Consider the following 20800-nt stretch of genomic DNA (forward strand, 5'->3'; position numbering starts at 1 on the left):
TGATTGTTATGAGAAGTGAGAGGCAGCAGAAGCAGAGGCGAGAGCACAGAGGGAGACTTTAATATCTAGGAATGCATTAAGCATCCCAGCTGCCTGAACAAACAACTGGGACCTCCATATTTCCTACGAGTGTGTGGTTGCGCGTAATCCTGACCAATGAGATACTGCCAAAGGTTGACAGTGTTTTGGACCTAAAATGATCACAAATACAAAGGCCAAAAATCTGTCAGGAGTTTTTTCTTTCTTAAATAATAAAGTCATTTCTGGTTCAGGACGAACTCTCGTAACTTCACTCATGAGACTGAGTTGAGTTTTTTAGTCTATTCAACACATTTAAAGGAGTGTGAATTATTCTTAGATGGCTTTAAACTCCATCATCTTTATCTATAAAGTTCTCCATGTCAGTGTCTTCTCGTGAGAGGGCTGTTATTAACATAGAGCAGGTAGCTACCGCATGCTGAAGACCGAGAAAGGCCCTTCCTGTCATCACATACTCACTTTGTGTAAGACAGAAAGGAGGAGGCCGCAAGAGAAAAATAGGAATAAGTATACAGAAAAGTAAAGGGGAAAGGAAAGAAAGGGAGAGTAAAAACATGGTGTGAGGTTAAAGATGGGGGATGTGGAAACAGATAAGCCTTCAATAAAAACAAGCTGGTGTGAAGCTTCTGTGTGTATGTGTGTATTTCCATTCTCCCCACCCCATCCCAGCCCCTAGTAGGCCTACACTGAGGAATTTGGCACACACACACACACACACACACACACACACACACACACACACACACACACACACACACACACACACACACACACACACACACACACACACACACACACACACACACACACACACACACACACACACACACACACACACACACACACACACACACACACACACACACACACACACACACACACACACACACACACACACACACACATATCTGACCCCGGTTATCGAGAGGAATCTCTGTCCCCACACAGGAACCACACATCGTGTTGTGTATCGCCTCATCTCCTCTTCTTCTCAATCTTTAGCTTTGATTTCACCTGCAATAATGCATCACTGTGTCTGCAGCATAAAACACACCCTCCTGACTTCCCCCTGTTGGAGTCAGGTGACTGAACGTCTTTGCTGAGGTGGGAGCAAGTCATTGTTTCGCCCTCAAGTCCCACAATTCACAAGTCCTAAACTTTAGATTACAGGTCCTAAACAAGTGATGGAGTCCCCTTCTGCAATGTCTACTCCTTCTACGTTTCTCAGTAACGTAAGGTTCTTCATGGTTCTCCCTTTCTACTTGAATGCTGTCGGTTCAAACCCAATGGATCTAGGGAAATTAAGTGTCGACTAGTAAAGAAACATTTCTTGGTTCTGGAAATGAATTGATTTCTGCCAAACTTATTAAAGAACATCCTTTTATATATTTTGGCCGGTAGAGGCATCAAATATTTTCAGGTTCTCGATTCCATGTGGAGCGTAAGATATCGGTGTAAAGTCAGAGTTCAGTTGCAGGTCATATTCGGGTTTGTAAAGTCGAGACTTAAGTCATCAGATTTGTCATCCAGTCTGATGACATCGACCCTCAAATCAACCCTCTGCTATGATGATGACATAGTTTTGATCAGTATCAGTTTTGTTCTACTTCCCTTTAAGAGATAAGAGACGAAAGTGATTGTTGATCCAGCTATTCTTCTGGAAACCAAGAACACTGAATGTATGCTAATAGACTGTTATCTGATAAACAATACATCCTAAAAAGTGAGCCAGTCTCTTTAAGTGTGTGCGCGTGCTTCCAACCTTGAAGCTGGTGAGCTCCTGCTTGGTGAATCCATTACTGTGGATGATCTTCATCTGTTTCACCAAAGTGCTTTTACCGCTTTCTGCTGCACCTGGAGGAGGTTGAAAATAATGAGTTAACTGTGTTTTTTTAGTAAAGATAAATCAAAATAAACGTAACTATCATTTTTCTTTTTTTAATCATGGATAAAAAATGTAATATGCTTGGTTTAAATAAAAAAAGTGGCTCCTGAGGAAGCATAATTAATAGTTAAACTCTAGTTTCACTTTCAGCACGGGGAGTTTCTTTTTTTTAATTCATGCCACCCACTGAAAAAACATCCACTTATGTATTCAGGATGCAGGTTTCCGCCCTTCACCATGTCTGCCAGGTGAGTTTAAGGTGAGTACTTATGATCAGGGTGTTAAGTCTCACCTAGTAGCAGGATTTTAACCACATTCATCTCCCGCTTGGCGCCCTCGTACAGCTCTCTGTCTATCTTGGCACTGTTTATCCTCGCTTTCTTCTGCTCCTCTGTGACTTCGGTACCGAGGCACAGTCCCATCCTGAGAAACTCATCTCCTCCCCCAGCCTGAGAGGAAAAACAAAAGCAGGGATTCCAGACTGTGAACCGACCTACCGGAATTTGTTTCTACAGGCTGCATGCTCCGAGCAAACTGCAGGGTGGCTGTTAACTCTTGGAAGGAAGAAAAGTTCAGGCCATCTTCGAAACATCCTCAAAACTCGAAACTAGTGTTGGGGCTCAAACTGTCCGCGTCGCTCCAGGTTCCGTGTCAGTGGGAGATTGTACTGTATGGGACTTTTTTCAGTCCCGAGCCGTGAAAACACCGCTGAGTTATGTCACCGTGCACCAGTGCACTTCAAATCTGCCCTACCGCCTTGGCAGAGACCCCAGATCAGAGCGCCTCCTCCCGCTGCAGCCCTCCGCACAGATGGAAAACTTTTCGGACTTCCCTGGGAAGTGACGTGCCGGGACAAAACCGCTGAGTGCGCAACTTCACCTGAGGATAAAACTATACAGTATGCAAAGTAACTGAAAACATTTTACCAGTTACATTGGTGTACTTAAAAGTTAACTTGTTTCACACACATAACGTATTGTCAATGTATTATTTAACATATACAGTATTTCCCTACACAGGTGTTTCCAATCATGATGGCTGATTACACCTGCTCAGGTTACAGGTGTGCATTTATGACGGGATTTACAGTGTGTGATGTCACCAAAACACACTGATAAGCGTGAACATGTTTGAACTTGCAACAAAACACAGACACATAGACAAGATGTTTTATCAAGTAAAAAATACCTGTGGTGTAAATTAGTTGTTATTGTTATTTTTTGTGGGATTTTAGAAGTCTGGAGGGCATTTACAAAAAAAAAAAACATGAATTTGAGAAAAGCAAAATAATTAAACCACATTTTTAAAATAAACTATTTCCTTCTTATCCCTTTTATATCTTTTTAGGAACTACTTCCTGTTTTCAGAGCCACTGCACTTAGGTAACACAAATACATTAATATGGACAGCTAAATGTCCATTGGGTCTTCTTTGTGTAAATATACTTTTAATTGCTACTCCATTAACTACATTAGGCCTCCATACAAAAACAGCTTAGACCAAATAAGTGTGGAGTGTGAGATCTGGATGTCTCTAAGCTGAGGGATAGGATCCTTCCTGCAGAAGCTCCTCGGGGGTGCCCGCTCAGGCTGGGGGATTAAAGGCTCTTTGTGTGTATAATGAGGTGACGGGTTTGCAGTTTTTGTTCAAGTCTGAGAGCAGCAGGATCGGGACGGGACGGTAGGATTTAGCAGCTTTTGAATGGCTGTGTCCTCATTTCACAGAGTCAGTGATCTGTGACGATGTGCTGATCCAACAAAGACCTCTGTCATGAGGCTGCACACCCCTACTGCAGTCAAACAGACATGACAATATTTCCAATTTATTTATTAAAATGTACAAGTTGCAATTTATTGATTGATATTTAGAAACATATTTATTTCTCAGCCTGCGACATTCTACAGACACATTTATAAAACAGAAACTGTCTCGCACCTTTAACAATTCATCTCAGAGTAATATGCCCCATAATAACAAGGAAAATCACAAGACTGTACACCTCTACAGAAGCAGTTTGAAAGTGAGACTGGGTCCAAATGTGAAATTTGTTGGATTCTCTTGTAGAAGAAAACATAATAGTTTTGCAGAATTCTTTTAAAAGGTAGACTGAGGTCAGAGACACAGTTTAAAGTTTTGGTGCAATTCACAGATCTTGAATTAGTTGTACCGTTAGGAATGAGGCACGACATTACTGTCATTTACAGTGCAAACACTCACTCACTAACTACACACACACACACACACACACACACACACACACACACACACACACACACACACACACACACACACACACACACACACACACACACACACACACACATATAGCCGGGTGCAAAATCAGGTAGTTAAATCCACAGTTAAAATTAAAAGACTTTTCCATGAATCATTTGACATTGAAGTAATTAATTTTTTCAGTATAGACAAAAACATTATGACTACAATGCAATAGTTTTTATACCCAGTGTATAAAAAAAACTAAGGCCGATCTTTAAAACAAATATGGTTTAAAATCTAAAAACATTTAAGTTATGGCTTATTACAAACCCAACATATCACTTATACACCTTTACAGGAACATAGTGTGTGAATTCCTGGACAAAGACAAAACATGACAGAAGAAGACAAACATTAAAATGTTCTCTGTGGAGGACGAGAGGTTAAAAGAGATTTCGAGGTTAATTTTGATTCTTGGTTTTCTTGTAGAGGCAGATCTATTTTAATCGCATTAGGCTGGAGAATTCTGTAATAGAATAACGCTGAGAGACGCTCACTCAGCAGCGTGCACGACACACTGCCACAATGGATATTTAAAGCATGATTCTTCCCCCAGTGGCTGTGTTCCCTGGGTCAGTTGAGTCTTAAAGCTGAGTGTACCGGGATGAGTGAACCAAACACAGAAGCTGGTCTGAGGTGTCACTAGTGAGCAGGCTGGGCTGCACCCTCACTCAGATCCTGCTGCTCTTTCCTCTTCATCGCCTCGATCACCGCCATCTCCTTGGCTTCCTTCTTCTGGTTCCTGGCTTCAAACTGCAGCCTGAGGACACACAGAGTCACGTAAAAAAACTTTAGGTTGATAGAAAATATTCATAATCATCTCTAAAGTGAGAATCGGAGATAATGATGATGAGGAGATACCAGTAAAATTAAGAATGGGAAAACACTGACCTGTTTGCAATGATTCTCTGGACGATGTCATCAGTGGTGAGATTGTTCGAGCTGTCGATCGTCCTGAAGATCCCCCTCTTCTTAGGCTCCTAAGGGCACAAAACACATAGTGATCAAACTAACGCAAGGCCAGGTTCCCGTTATTCTTTGTGAGTTATGAGCTCCAAACTTTAACTCATGGGAGCCTTAGTAAAAACCTGAATGAAGCGATAACACACATCCTTCAAAAAAATGTTGTCAGCTTTGAACCAATTAGGTTTGTTCGGTTCATTTTTCATAAAAATGTATTGATTCTAGCAGTGGTGGGCCGTCAGGGCCAGCAAGGCCTTCTCTGCTGGACTAAACATCATCAGAATATAAATTAAATTTTGATATATTTTTTCCACAACTACGTATTAAATTATTCCCCATAGTCTATTCTCTTCATTTTATAGCGTTCGTCTTGGCTGCGCTGCTTCCAGCCTCAGAACGAGATTTGGAGGGCTGGCCTTTATGTTAGAGCTTTTATCCAATCATATTTCAGCCATAATGTATTGCTAGGGTCAAAGAAATCTGCCCTTAGGCCTTCAGAATCAACAGTGCGGGCGGCTGTAAGCTTAAAGTGAACGCAAACAAAATTGTAGCGTTAACCAATCAGATTTCGAGGTGGCGACAACGGGCCAGCTAGCAGGCGTAAGCTAACGTTAGCAAGTGCACATCTTCTGATTGGATACGCAATATTGAGAGGCAGAGCTAGGCAGTAGGCAGAGCCATACAGTCTATGGGCAAAGCTAGCAAACAGAACTAGAACTTGAGCGAGCTAATTTGTGTAGATTTCTACAAGCTATTTTTTTCAACCCACAATGGCTGAAGGAGGAGAAGAGATCAATTTGGTCGAAGATATAATTACAACGCCATTTTCAAAACGAACTTTTCAAGTAAAGCTACACATCTTGAAAAGGGAACGACCAACTCCAACGCTAGCGAGCCTAGCACAGCAGGGAAACTACGAGCGGTACCCCTGGCTCACAGCCTCCGAGAGGCACTGCAAATTGTACTGCCGGGAATGCCTGGTATTTGCAACTGATCGATTTGGTGTTTGGAGCCACACTAAATTTGCAAACTTGAGTTGTCTAACCAAGGCAGCAACGAGACACCAAAGCACAGCTGGGCACTTGGAAGCACTGGTGCTTTTGAAAACCTTTGGGGACACCCGAGTGGATCTACAGCTCAACGAACAAGTGCGCAGGGAAACGGAGCTCCACAACGAAAGGGTGAACAAAAATAGGGAAATATTGAAAGACTGATTGATTGTGTCCTGTTTTTGGGTAAACAGGAACTTTCATTTAGGGGACACGATGAAAGCGCCGAGTCCAGAAACAGAGGAAACTACGTGGAGCTTCTTTCTTTTCTTGCTGAGAACAACACAGATTTGCATTACCACCTGTACACAAACAACATGTTTACTGGGACGTCAGGCAAAATACAAAACGACCTGATTTATGCTATTGCTGAAGTGATGGGAGAAAGATCAAAATGAAGATTACAAAAGCACCCTTTGTCGCTGTTATGGTGGACGAGACGTCAGATGTGGGTAATGTAGCACAGCTGGCACTTGTCCTGCGTTATGTGACAGACACAGGTGTCAAGGAGCGGTTTGTCAGATAATCTGATTCATTAAATTAACTGTAAATGCTGATGTATTGATTATAAATGCTTCAGAAATATTAATATAACTCTGTTGTACTTGACTATGTTAAGGTGATGCAACGCCCGGTTATACTGCGTTTCTGTCTAAATGTATAGTTTCTAGAGCCATGGCGTCATAATGATGGCATTAAGAGTTGGAATAATTCAGGTAGGACTGTGTAGGACATCACTGAAGGCCTAGGTGTGAAATGCACGGCCCGCCACTGGATTCTAGGTTAGGGGAAATACTTTGTGACCAGGTGTTCTTGTTTTGATGAGGTCTAATTTCCTCTTCAGTGGCACAGAGATGGACAAATAAGAGCATCTGCCACGCTTAGGTTTTTAAAATGTTCTTTGTGGTATTTGTCTTCGTTATTCCTCCTCTTCTCATTGCTTTGTTTGATAGTGTAGGACAGAGATACACACTCAAAGCAGCTGGACAAGTAAATGATATGCAGAATGTATTACAAAGTATTCCAGCATGAAGATATTTTAGACACAGTGGAAAGTGACCAAAGGAGCAAAATAAAGTGCTCATAACAGGATCCAGAAACACTCCTCGTGAGGCTGTTTCCCGGACACAGGCCAGCCATCACCAAACATTTGAAAAGGCACATTGAACATTTTCTAAATTGGATTGCTGCTAGGGAATATTAGGAGTTCATTTCCTATGCTTACAGGAGCGACACATGCCTCAGTGTGAATCAGACTGTAAGGCACGCCATATTTTGAGCTGGAAATATTCTCAAATATATAAACATATCACACATAAATGCAGTACAGTGGCAGGGGTTGCTGCATTTTGATCACAGACAGCAAGAGCCTGTACTCACGGCGTAGGGGTCTGACATGTCCTTGTCAGGAAACACCTCCGTCTTGCCATGACACACCAGGTCCACCTGCACAGGTACACAAACACACTGGGTTAAACCACATAGCATGTGCAGAGAGAGGAAACTGGAGAGAGATGTAACCCTATGCATGAGCTGGTAAATCATTTTTATTTATAGTCACATTTGCACATGTAGACTCTTGTAAGGGGTATAAACAGTGTGTCAACAACAAAACGATCAAATACGTTACTGCAGGGGGGCTGCCAAATAATATATTATGACATGTATTGTTTTTATTTCTTTCTTTTTAGACTTTAAAAAATGTAAATATGTTCGAAATTATACATTGCATTAAATCCTATTTGTGCTACATATTTAAAACAGAAAACTAGTGATCTTTGTAATACTCTTTTAATAGCTTAGTATTATATGCACCATACAAAGGTGTGTTTATACATGGCACTTTAAGCTATCCTATGTATGCTCCAGCTTAACACTCAACTCAGTTTTCTACAAAGTTACTGGGTGGTTCTGGTGGGGGGAGGGTTTGCCTGCTCCATCTCTCTTTCAGCTTAGGGATTGTTTGCTTGAAAAATGTGAAAAGCCCTGACCTACAGTAGAGGGTATCTGACAGATCTTAATGTGTTCAAGATTATGTTTTTTCTGATCATATTTAATCCACAAGAGGGTGCCAAACAGTTAAGTACTGTCCTTTTTTTCTAATATATAACGAAAATAAAATCTTAGGGAGAACCTTTTAAATGCAGAAAGCATACAGTGATCGATTAATAAGCACCAAGACTTTTAACTATCTTAAATCTATGTGAATAAAGTCAAAGCTTTATGAGCTGTAACTCGTTTTCTGATCTCAGTTAGTTATGAAAATTGAAATATTAACTTCTTAAAATTGAACACGGCAGACAGACTACGCAGTATAGTAGCTCTTAAAAGTGTTGATGACTACTCAATGAAACACTCTCCTTTTTAAATACATAACAGATAACTTAAACTCTGTTTTCACTTTAGGAACACATCTTGTTTTTCTTTTGTTGCCAGAAAAAGTAGCTGACATTTATTAAAGTGTGTGTAAAATAATTAAATCGTCTTGCCAATACTCTCTTGATTAAAAAAAAAAGGTGCCATCTTGGTAATAAAAAAGATGTAAATAAATAATCTGGAGAAAAATAGAAATCTTCAAAGGCATCTTACCCTAAAGTGATCCAGCAGGTCTTTGCCCACTGCATAGGGAGCACCAATCACCACCTCTGACACGTACTGTAGAGAGGGAAGAGACAGATTCAAAACAACAAAGTCTTGTTTTCTTTCATGCCACTGCCTCACACCGGTCAGGGCATTTCAGCTTCAATGTCAAAGTTTAACAGTCGAGCGTGTTGTGGATGCAACACAGCTCAAAGGGCGAAGGTGCTTTCACAGTTCACCGCTCCCATTCTGACTGCGTCATCGGGCAGAGTAAAACTGATGGCAGAGCGCAGCAACTTGCTGGTTTCAGGATTGCGTAAGATATTTGTGTCGTGCACTGTTTTCTGTTCTCATACGTTGATTTAAATGTAACACAAACACACAGGGTGCAGCTGGGGGACAGAGACGCTTTGTTCTAGACTGACAGCTGACCCGCAGGAATGGAGGGAGCAGAGCCAAGTCCGGCCTGCAGCGCTGTGGGTATTCAGGCTGGAAATACATCCTGCTGTGATGAACATTTACAGGGCTTTGTATATGTGTGTGTGTGTGTGTGTGTGTGTGTGTGTGTGTGTGTGTGTGTGTGTGTGTGTGTGTGTGTGTGTGTGTGTGTGTGTGTGTGTGTTTGTGTGTGAGAACTCACCCGACAGGCCAGGACACTCAGCGTCCTCTCATGGATGTTCATGATTGGATAATTCTTCCCCTTGTACCGATTCACCTCCTGAAGAAAGGGAACACAATCTTTCATTACTTTGATAATTCCTCTCCCAGCATGGTGGGATTTATTTTGTGAATGCTTCACTGAGATATGCGTGTACCTGGTCAAAGTGCAGACCCACGATGACGTAGGGCCTCTCCGCCTGCTTATAGACCATCTCTAAGAAGTCAACATGGCCGATGTCTGCAAGGAAAGTGAGGTCAAGGAAACAACAACATGCACCAGAGACATGATTTCTTCCAATCAGGGCATTTCTGCAGAATGAGGATACGGAAGAGGTCGAATGCCCCGGCCACGTAGATGATGGTGTCTCCGGGCTGAGGCTCCTTCCCAGAGGCGAACTGGATGATCTTCTGGGATGTCTGGAGGAACTGAGACACTCCTGTCCAGGGACTGTGGCCTTTAGGACCCTGGAGAAGAAGAGAAGTGTTTCACTGGGAAAAAAACAAACTCTAGGTAGTGTTGCAGTTTTAGAAATCTGCTAACAGATATCCTTTATACTAAAAATGTGTTCACATGTTGAGGTCTGACTAAAATGAACCGATGTTACTCACTTTCCCAAAGTTGTCTGTGTGCGTCTGGTAATCTGGGTTATCCTGCAGACACCAAAACAAACAAACCATTGCCATACACTCAAATGTTAGCATATCCACACACACACACCAACAAAGGTTTATAGTTGTGTGTTAGGGTGTTACAGAGTAGCTACGCAGCATACACACACAGCCGCCATATTTGACTTTATAAATGTAACACTGTGCCAAAATAAGCACACGCATAGATCGCATTCACACTGTATTTAAAAGTTAATAAACACAATAACAGTGCCAATAACTAGTAACCTTGATGTTTGAGGTACAAACGCAGATTTACTCACCATGTTGCTGTGATGGGCTTTGGTCATGAGAAGCATCCGTCCCACCAGGTCGGTGGTGGAGACCCCCTGTGTGCGTCTACACTCCCGGTAGCGGCCTAAGCGCTTCACCTCTGCATACGTGTCCTTACCATCTACCGTCAGCGTGATGTCGTCTGGGGAACAGAGACATCAGTCATCACATCTGCCAGCTTTATCACATCACTGAGGAGGACACGAAGCCCTGAGGCGGCTCACCTCCGTGCACACAGGAGTCACAGTTGTACTTGTCCAGAGTCTCCAGCGTGGTGACGTAGGGCGCTCCTTCTACGATCTCGTCCACCCACTTGATGGCCCGTACCATTTTGTAGCGTTCTTCCTGAGTGAAGACCGGAGGACCCTTGTGCTTTGAAATCTCCGCTGTCAGAGAGCATGGGGGGGGAATCCAGATTTAATAATTGGAACATCAAATACATTAGGGCTGCAAAATTAGGAAAAAATGACTATCTCTTTATATTCTCACTGCGTTGATGATTCAACATATTAGTGGGATTGACCATTATTTAATTATTAGGTATAATTTAAATATACATATGAAATTAATGATGTTTTGATTACTAAAGAGGATCTGTGCTGAACATAAATGTTTTGTGAAGTCAGTAGTAGATGGATAACTCTGCAGCTCCACAATACGTCATTCAAAATGGTATTTACCCTTAATTAGCCTTTAGTAAATGTGCTGCTTCCTGCAATATAAATATTGCATTATCAGTTTTGCAACTTTGATAAAATTCTGATAAATTATGCAGCCTACTCTGAAGTCCTGCTTGCTAAGTGCTGCATCAAACACATTCGAACACAATGTAACAGATCTGCTGCTGCGCCTAAAAAAATCCAGACTCTTCAGATAATGTGGGACAGGTCAGTCTACTGTCCCCAGAGTAACTTAACTGAACAAGGAGATGCAGCTTTCAGTGTTTATGAACCACATACCTGGAACAGATCTACTACAACTCTCAGTAATTTTAAAACAAAGGCTTAAAAACGTTTCAACTTGCCACAGCGTTTTTTAAGTGCTGCAATGTAACTTTTATGGACTTGTTTGATTTGATTTTAGTTGTATCTGCATTATATTTAGCCTTACTTCTCCAAACCCCATGTTTTACCTTTTTATATACTCTTAATAGTGATTTTGAAGTTGTGTGGCCTTCCATTTTACATGAAATTGCCTTATTAATAAGTAACGTTAATTTCCCAAAAATATATCAATTAAATGTTTATAATTTATTTATATGAAAAATATGTGTTATTTCATGTTAATTCATTTGCATTTTGATTAAAAAAAAGCTAAATACTGTCTGGTTCACTGATCGTTGCAGGAGACAGACCACATCTTGATTAGTGCATGTCTATAGGTTCTGTTTGTGTGTGTGTGTGTGTGTGTGTGTGTGTGTGTGTGTGTGTGTGTGTGTGTGTGTGTGTGTGTGTGTGTGTGTGTGTGTGTGTGTGTCAGGTTGATCTTAATTCTTATTTTCTTTATTTTTTATTCTAAGTTTCTTATTCTCCATTTACCTGCTCTTGTTATTCTTGTTGGCTTTGACTTGTTGGCTAATCTGAAGTGCACGTCTTGATTTATACCAGTTGAGTGCCTGCAATGTAATCAGATCCTTAAGATGGCAGCCATATAAACATCTGTAGCTGGTGCTGTCTGTATTATAACAGCGACCATATGCATGTAAACAATAACATCTGACAAACGGTTCAGCCTCTTACAATTAATAACAAGTCTAAAGTCTCAGATGTTTCCATGATTCCAACCCAGGTTGTCTTTGTAGCAGACAAAGTTATGTTGATTGTTCTGGTACTATTCTTTATTGTAGAGTACCAGACAAGTCATTTTGTGCCTCTACTGTGACATGTTTACAAGCTTTAACGTTCAAAAAGGTCTTTATTTTTCTCATACTGCCTGTGCTGCAGCACCTCTTTTTACCCTCCGTCTGAAACCAGAGCCCAGTCTGCTCTGATTGGTAAGCTGGACAGCTTTGTCATGATTGGTCCACCGCTTAGAGATGTCCCGTCCCTTAGCCTATCAGGTACAATGTGTTGGAGCGCTAACCAATAGAAGCTGAATTGGTAACTTTGGGATTTTTGCCTTTGCAGATCATTTACATGCACTAAAACCTATATAACGCACTACAGGAAAGGGGGAAAAAACCAAAAGAATAACAGGGCCCCTAACAGAAATACCCATGTCAGAATTTGTGCGTGTGTGACCGACTTACCATCTGTGTGCACTCCGACTATGAGGTAGTCTCCCATGGCTTTGGCCTGCCGCAGCTGGTTAGAGTGACCGTAGTGAACCATGTCATAACTGTGGAGACAGGCAGGAGAGACCTCAATGTCACAGATAACAACACACACTGTCTATGCTCAAAAAACAGAGGACCAACAGAAATAAACAAACAGATAAACACATACAACAAAAAGGGACTTAACAATTAGCGCCCCGCAGCTACAGCTTTCTCCAGCACCATTGTCTTTTAAATTCGCAGGAGGGCTTTGAATGGCCTACTCTTCTTGCTTTGTTTTTCAACTTTATCTTATCTGTATTTTAATCTAGATTTATGGTAGCAATGCACATTAGAGGAAAGTGTGTGTGTGTGTGTGTGTGTGTGTGTGTGTGTGTGTGTGTGTGTGTGTGTGTGTGTGTGTGTGTGTATGGCCGTGAAAACATTCTTCTGTAGGTTATATTTCAAGACATAGACTGATTAAGCTCTATCGGTATGTGAAAGATGAGTTACATTGATAATGGTAACTGCGTTAACAATATTTATTTGTTAACTGCTATTATATAACATTTACAGCTAATGTTTTATTGTTAAGCAGTACGGTGACTTCTCCTCCTTTATGTTAAAGAGTAATATTCCTAGAATATTATGATTTTGCTCGGTTCTTATAATGTTTCTTACAATTTTGATGAAAATAAGGTTCAGTTTAGCACCCTGAAGCTTGACAGTCCTACATTTTCCAAACATTCATTTCACAATACTGTCCAGTTCAACAAATACTGAGCAGCCGGTGGTCACGAGCCCAATAAATAAATGTAAAATCGTATTTTAAAATGAAGAACTGGTTATCATTTCAAATGTATAACTTGTCTCTCATAACAGTAAGTGCGAATGCAGTGACGCCAATAACTTATATTGAACTTCATTCTAACTTATCGTAATAAAAAGAAAACTTATAGTTTTTGAAGGAAAAAAGTACCTTGTCATGTTCCCACTTAATGCAGAGTCACTTTTTATTTGGTTTCATTTCTCTGACTCCCTCCTCTCTTTGGCCTTTCAGTAAACCCTTCCTGTAGGTTATTTCAAACAGAATGTACCTTTTTAATGAAATAAATCACCTGTGACTGATCTTCCTGTGGGTAGACCTCACCTTCATAATGATATTAGCACAAGCTGCTAGTGTGAACACACTTAACAATAAGCCCCTTACCTTCCTTACCTTAGCTAGTCAGGATTTGTTAGACACTAACTAACTCTCAACCTTAGAGTGATCTATGCAGAACATGGTTTGCTTTCAACATCTTTGAGTGACAGTTTTAGTGAGGGACAAAGTGAAAACATCAAGGTGATGCCTACGTTTCCAGGTGTACTTTGCGATAAACGGGCTGAAGATGTTTTATAGCTGCCAAAAAATAACTAATCAGTCAAATTTAATTAAAGAGAGTCAGACCAACAAAAATGTCCACATACTGCATATTCGTAAAATGGTAATAGTTATCAAAACAAATCAACCATGTACTTTTGACCCACCTTTTTGTCAATTTTGTAAGTGAAAGCAGATGTTATTAGGTTGACCCTCTTGGCTCGGTTATAACCTAAAAGTATTTTTTATAATATTATATTTTGCAGATGCTCTGTCTGACGGTATGTCTCTGTTGTTCTCCTGAAACCAATAGCTATTACGGTCTGCAGGGGGTTTATTTAGTTATTTTGACAATTAAACTAAACTGCTGCAAAATGAATTGCCTAGATACAAACCCCTTCAAATCCCCAAAGAAAGGCGAACCCCTACCTACCACAACAACATGCCACTTTTGCATCACACTGAACAACATGTTCACTATGCTAGTTATTTATAACCACCACATGAGATCGGCTGTGTTATAGGCCACTTCTTTGTGCGTGGAGTGAGTCCAAGAGAGGATTTATGTGTTGCGCATTTGGAGTCCGTTATCTCCTTGGCTGCACCTTCATCACGTGAGGATCATGGTAGGTGAGCACAGACTTACAATAACAATACATCATTTACTCACTGCAGGGCTCCAAGGTGCACTTGTCTATTAAAACTATAACTATATGTATAAATAAGTGGAGTCCTGCAGTGTGTTCAATCCGTGATCTGTTTACTTTAGGTGCAGCAGCTGTCCTCTCTATTTTAAAAGTGCGTGCATACTCCTGACTTACAAAATAACAATGACAATAACCAGATACTGATGACGGACTTATAATTTGAGTGTCATAACCAATTTAGTCACAGCAGACAAAATAAATGCCCTTGAGTCATCTCCAATTTGCACCTATTTTTAGGTTTTTACCCCATCTAACCATCATCACTGCCAAGACTTTATTTTAGACAACCTTGGAGGTGTAAACAGCAGGATTTCAGGGTATGACTGGTTTATATTTACGTTTCTCTCTGGGTCAGCTGTAAGACATTATGGGTTTGTTAACAACTAACAACTCTAACATGTAAGTATACAACATAACACTTCATAGGTTTTTAACTTTAGGTCATTATTAACCTTTAAATAACCTTTGGTGTCCATTTCGTCTGGGTTTAGTTTCACACATTTCAGAATATGTTTATAACATAAGCCTTACTATGAGGCAGTGGACTGAGAGGACCTCGCCTATAACTGTGCCATCCCCTTTCTGCCAACTAATGCTAGCAGCTGGTGTATTAACATGTAACAAAACATGTGATCCCTGATTTATTAATGTTATGTTGTGCAGCAAGCAAAGATTAAAAATGATACGTTTTACTGAAAAAATAAAATGTTAAGATAAAGTAACATTTGCTATGAAAAGTTCGACAGTTATGAATGATGAACAAGGTAAACTTCCTGTTGCTACGTAACAATCTGCTAATGTATGTGTCGTTAGCTAGCTAGCATTAGCGTGCCACCCCACCACTGTGTTGCGAAATAACTGTGTATGGGAATACAAACTGTGGGACAGAGTTTAATCCAGCAGCACCGACAGGATGTCAGTGGCGGACAAGTGGACTCACCAGCCGTCACACCATAACCGGACGACGCGCTTCCTTTTCTCCGGGCTGCAAGCAGAGCCACCCGGTGTACCGCAAACAGCGTCATCCGGCTGCTCCTCCGCAGCGTGGTGCCCGTTCTTTATCATTTCGATAGTTTCAAACTACGTAGTGGTAATAAAACTAAAAACTAAAGAAAGGTATTTTGAAAGTAGTTCCCTCCGGTTACTCAGAGAGATTATTTCAGAGGACGGTGTTCTTCTTCTCCGGAGCATACACTGACACCGGCCAACGCCTCCAACACGACGTCATCGGTACGTCACATCGGACGGATCCTCTAGCGCTGAGGTGCTGATTGCATAATCCCTCATTTCACGTGATCAGATACAACCTATAAACAAACTGCTACCAGCAGAGGAATGTCACTAAGTACACTAACTCAGTCACTGTTATTTTCCACAAGAGTTGCTTTCCTTTTGCTCCAAAAGGAAAAGGGGTTATTTTAACTGCGCTCCGATTATTTGACAGGTTAGGTTCTGAATTATTTTCTGGTTAAGTTATCTTCCCTATCAACATCCTATAACCAAAACATACATTTGTTCTAAGACATGTTGACCTGTAAATGATTTAAAAAATGACTCTCATGGTGCTGCAAGAAGCCTTTCGAGTGCATTTTGCTGATAATACCTCTACTCCAGAAAAAAATGCTCGAATAGATTTAGATAAGAGTAAGTTAAGTCTCTTCCATTTAAGAGATAAAACAGAAAATGTTTTATTAAATAAGTTAAACAAAAGATAATTAAAAAACAAAAACAATTACAGGCCAAATCATCACAAAAAGCAGAGATAATACAGGTAACAGGTTATGCTACAGTACTGCTAAGTCAGATCTAAAGACCAAGTGTAGTTTATTATAAGATATTAATTATTAATGTCATTATCAATTGTGTTTAGTCAGGCCTTTAATAACCTCTGAAACTAAACTCAGGATGACACAATAAACACTGGATCTCCCTGAGACAAATCAATAGAGATACATATTTGGCTGTTTTCAATTACTCAAGTAAACAAAAAATGGACATGATAAAAGTGAACAGGTAATTATAGTTTAAGTATACATTTAACAATACGCGTTCCTTCTAACATTTCTGTGAGTGTCTGCATAAAAGTTTGGACAAAAATGTAAACATAGGCAAATTCTACATCTTGTACAAGGTGCAGTAGTAGCTGTACTATGTAGCCTACTAACCTGAGGATGAATAACAGCAGAATGAGAGTTGACTGTTAAAATACCTTAAAAAAAAGATCAACAGTAAAAAAAAAAAAACTCATTCAAAAAGGTAAGTTCGACAATGCACATTTCAAACATCTGAAAATACTAGAAAATATATTTAACTCCAAGTCATACATGTAGAAAACTTTGTAAATCTCTTCTCAGTAAAAGTTGTAGCATCACCACAATCAAAACTCAGCCATACAGTATGTACGATACCGATGTTCTATTTGCCACTTATAAACACTGAAAGGTACCATTACTCATGATTTACGTTTGGCTTATGCTCATACTAAACAAATTGGTAAACATATATTACAGTAAGGTTGCTGAATGTTACTGCATAAAAAACATGATGTTATGAGGATCATTCGCCAGCGGTTGACTTCAAGTAGGCTGTAAAAACATTATGTCCTTAAAGTGTTTGTGACATACTCATTCACAGGGACATTATTAAAAAATGATAATGCCGCAGCATTGCTCTCTTTGGACCCTTTGATATATTTTCTTTAAAAAACCTTACAACTGGTATCCATTGTGACAGTCACACTTGTTGCATTGCACTCCCAATGGTCATAATACGGAATCTGCATTATGTTGCTTTTACACTCGGTATAAAATAATAAATATATGGTGCCATATTCGAATGGCAAACACTTAGCTTAAGTTTCCCTTCAAACACACACCGCATGTGGCTAGAACCCAGCCAAAAAGACAGAATAGCACCCTAAAGACCAATTCCTCCTTAGTATGGGACTGAATTATAATCCCTCTTTAGATTCAATGATCACTTGCCATACTAGACTACATCGTATGCTTCTTTAAAGTCTGTCTGATCATACAGCTTTTTTCTTCTTCTTCCTTCCTTTGCCATAGCCTCGACCAAACCAGCCGCCCTGCACAGCTGTGGCTTCTTCTGCCTGCTCTCCAGAGTCAGGTACGCATTCCTGCCGCACATCAAGGGGAGCGATAACCTCACGAGTATGGCTGTCCACCTCTTCCTGCCGCAGAGTTACGGCTAGACTGAAGACAGGATCCTTCGCCCTGAGGAGACATCATGATATAAACCGAGCTTGGGTAAAAAAAAAAAAGACATTGTGAAATATTCCAAAATCCATAAAGTGTGGTCAAGCCTGAATAATGCATTTGAAATAAGTCAGACCGCTTTCCCACCTATTTTAATAGTACCTCTAATAGAAAACTTGCATGTATGTATCGTTTGCTATCAGAGTGCAAAGTTATATTAATGAGGGCTAAAAAAAAAGATCCTTACCTGTCGTAAGCAGGAACCAGGATGTTAAGCTCCTCCATCAGGAGCCTCATGACGTCATCACACTTGCCATTCATTTTCAGTGCAGCCAAATCATCTTTTGGTGTCCACTGGGTGAAAAAGTAGAGCCAAATAATCAGTATCAGAGCAGCCAGACATTGATTTACATCTTAATTACCTAAAATGTAAAAACAAAGTGTACCTGGAGGTTGACGATGTATAGTTTGGGTCTTCTGCTTGCTGGTTTGTTCATGCCCCACAGACAAGCGTATTTCCTCAGCACCTAGAAGAGCAAGAAACAGAGTGCCACAGAATGAAGAACGCTACTAGGGAATGCATTTCCATGATGTTAATAATAACCTCATTAAACAAGACTAAGAAATAGCAACCAAACAACATTTTCAGATCACCCAGTTCACACGGACACTGGTTTATTGAACCTTACCTTTAGGCTGGAGCCTAAGCAGAGGATAACATCGGCCGTCTCTGCAGCCTCTGCCGCTCCTTTCCAGTTAAGAGGCTGCTCCAGGGTTCCTCGCTCCCCAAAGTGCACAATGGTGTCCCTGAGTTCACTTCCACAGTGGCTGCACCTGCGGCCTGTCCCGTGGCGGTGCAGCGACGTTCGCTCCGTCACGTCAAATAAACGCACGTACTCCCTGACCGGGCTACAGGATGTACACACCTAAGTCAAACAGAGAATCAGGAATGGATTAGACATTAAATGATGAAAACCTTTATATAGCCAAAACAAATCGCTCAGAAGAAAAGGGCTTCGTCTTTCTCAGTTTTGTTTCAAATCTAAGCTTGAGGCAGCGCTGCAAATTCTGTTCTCAAACATCTGGACCATATCTTTTCAGGATTTGTGTGTGCGTCCGAGTGTGAAAAACTATGACTGGGGATGTGTGTGTCTCACCTCAATAAACATGTTTCCATGAAGCTCAGACAGGGCATGTCTGGGTAGCCCGCTACGCAAGTGAAGCCCGTCACAGTTTTGAGAAACGACATGCTGTACCTAAAAAAACCACCAACAGCGTAAATACCAAGCATGCATGACACAATTATTTGTGAAATAATTAGTTCATCTGTGTCTACCATACCAGCTTTTCCTTATGTAGCATCCTAACGCACATGTGCGTGAGGGTCGGCTCAGCTTTACTCAGGTCAGACGAACTGTTTGTAAGAGAAACGAAAAAGAGTGAGCAGTCTAGTTCACCTCAAAAGAAAAATGCAGCTAACAGCACATCAATGTAAATACTACACATCTCACCTGATTGACCTTCCCTTCTGAAGCAGCGTCCACACTCCATTAGGCCCCCTGTAGTCAGGGATAGAAGCTGCCTGAAAGGAAAGACATCATCAGTGCTGGTAAGGTTTAAAACGGGAAAAGTAAACGAAAGACAGAGATTAGCATACCGTACTGATGCCGGCTCCAGTGTATACCACCAGGTGCTTTGCTTGCTTCACTGCCGCAGCGAGCTGCCTGACTTTACTCCTCAGCTCATCAGCCTCATCAAACATCTGCAGGTGGTACAATAAAATTAGATGTTTTAGGATTACAGCCACAAACATCTGCTAAATCTTCGGGCCAAATCAAGCAGATTTTTGTGATAAAGATTTGTGCCATTTATTGTCATTGCTCATACCAAACACAAATACATATGGAAACAAAAATGACATGATTGAATCACTGTCAGATGCAACTTCCCAAGATTACCAAAACTGGATTGATATGCAGTGACAAGGTGGACCCTGTATATAATTTTTCTTGGATACCATGCATTTGGAAGGACCCTGTGTTATCCTTTATTCAGTTTAATATTGTGTAAAGAAATGGATTGTTAATCATTTTTTCTTTTGTGGGGAAAGCCTGGGTATTAGCTTGACCTGGAAAACCCATTTTGCCAATGTAAACCAGTCTTGGGTCCTTCACTCTGATCATAACCCATTAGCTACAACTAACACATCACCTCGCCAGTTAGCTTGAAAGCTAACACTTGCTGGGCCTGGCAGTCTCACCTCCTCCTGCTTCCTCTTGAGCACATTTCTGCGAACTTGTCTCTTGCAAAGCTCCTCCACAGTTTCTCTATGCAGCAGTAACACAGCAGCCTCCTCCTCTGACCGCTCACCCTCAGGTTTCTTCAGGACTTGTCCCACCTTCAGATAACAAGAACACAGAGAAACCAGGTCAGACTCACCCGCACTGCATGCACAGAGAGAATAAATGATGCTTTAGCCATCTAGCTCGATAGTCAGTCAGCTGCAGAAACAGGCTCTAAATGTGTCTTACCACTCTGAAAATGTTCCTTTCGTTTTCTCTTTGAAGTATTTTGGCCTTTTGCAAAGCCTTCCTCTCGATCCGTGAAGGAACACCGGTTTCTGCCTCCTCTTCCATCCCGTTTTGAATCAGCTGATAGGTGGCTTTCTATTCAAAACACAACACACAGCGACCACATACCAGCGGGACGGATGTTGTCCGTGTAATGAACTGCGCAAACGGCCAGCAGCGCCGCCTGCTGTCCGGAGGCTGTATTTGTTTAAAACCCCATTGTTCCCAACCACCATAGTTGGAATGATAAACAAAAGAAAATCCACGTTTGTTCCGAGTGTTTTTAAGTCTTAAAA

At 40.9% G+C, this 20800-nt stretch overlaps 3 protein-coding genes and 1 long non-coding RNA gene across 5 annotated transcripts in view; 1 reads left to right on the forward strand and 3 right to left on the reverse strand.

Annotated features, from left to right (window-relative positions):
* gnav1 (guanine nucleotide binding protein (G protein) alpha v1) overlaps positions 1-2763 on the reverse strand; it is a 22974-nt gene extending 20211 nt beyond the window's left edge. The window contains exons 1-2 of the mRNA XM_063884856.1: positions 2217-2763; positions 1802-1893 (exon numbers count right to left, since the gene is read on the reverse strand). Of these exons, the coding sequence (XP_063740926.1) occupies positions 1802-1893; positions 2217-2346 (222 nt within the window). The 5' untranslated portion in view covers positions 2347-2763. The remainder of the gene's footprint in view (positions 1-1801; positions 1894-2216) is intronic.
* LOC134865336 (uncharacterized) lies at positions 2149-4249 on the forward strand. Its single transcript, XR_010165933.1, has 2 exons — positions 2149-2822; positions 2944-4249. It is a non-coding gene; the product is annotated as an uncharacterized LOC134865336 (long non-coding RNA).
* Positions 3736-15944, reverse strand: pcyt2 (phosphate cytidylyltransferase 2, ethanolamine). Of its 2 annotated transcripts, none has more exons than XM_063884854.1 (12): positions 15660-15944; positions 12644-12732; positions 10620-10781; positions 10386-10537; positions 10063-10104; positions 9780-9918; positions 9609-9691; positions 9434-9511; positions 8803-8868; positions 7594-7659; positions 5093-5181; positions 3736-4961 (listed from the first exon to the last, which is right to left on the reverse strand). In XM_063884854.1, the coding sequence occupies exons 1-12, from the start codon at positions 15782-15784 to the stop codon at positions 4844-4846; spliced, it is 1209 nt and encodes a 402-aa protein (XP_063740924.1). In that variant the 5' UTR covers positions 15785-15944; the 3' UTR covers positions 3736-4843. The 2 variants fall into 2 exon arrangements, with proteins under 2 accessions (XP_063740924.1, XP_063740925.1); XM_063884855.1 differs by lacking the exon at positions 15660-15944 and adding an exon at positions 11934-12010 and having other exon boundaries at positions 12644-12726.
* Positions 15945-16364: 420 nt separating this feature from the next.
* sirt7 (sirtuin 7) lies at positions 16365-20666 on the reverse strand. Its single transcript, XM_063882971.1, has 10 exons — positions 20466-20666; positions 20195-20332; positions 19592-19696; positions 19446-19516; positions 19276-19348; positions 19092-19190; positions 18624-18860; positions 18381-18461; positions 18182-18288; positions 16365-17952 (listed from the first exon to the last, which is right to left on the reverse strand). Exons 1-10 carry the CDS (start codon positions 20568-20570, stop codon positions 17745-17747), a joined length of 1224 nt encoding a protein of 407 aa, XP_063739041.1. The 5' UTR covers positions 20571-20666; the 3' UTR covers positions 16365-17744.
* Positions 20667-20800: the final 134 nt, after the last annotated feature.

The sequence above is a fragment of the Eleginops maclovinus genome, chromosome 5 (genome assembly GCF_036324505.1).
Source record: "Eleginops maclovinus isolate JMC-PN-2008 ecotype Puerto Natales chromosome 5, JC_Emac_rtc_rv5, whole genome shotgun sequence".
Taxonomy (NCBI): domain Eukaryota; kingdom Metazoa; phylum Chordata; class Actinopteri; order Perciformes; family Eleginopidae; genus Eleginops; species Eleginops maclovinus.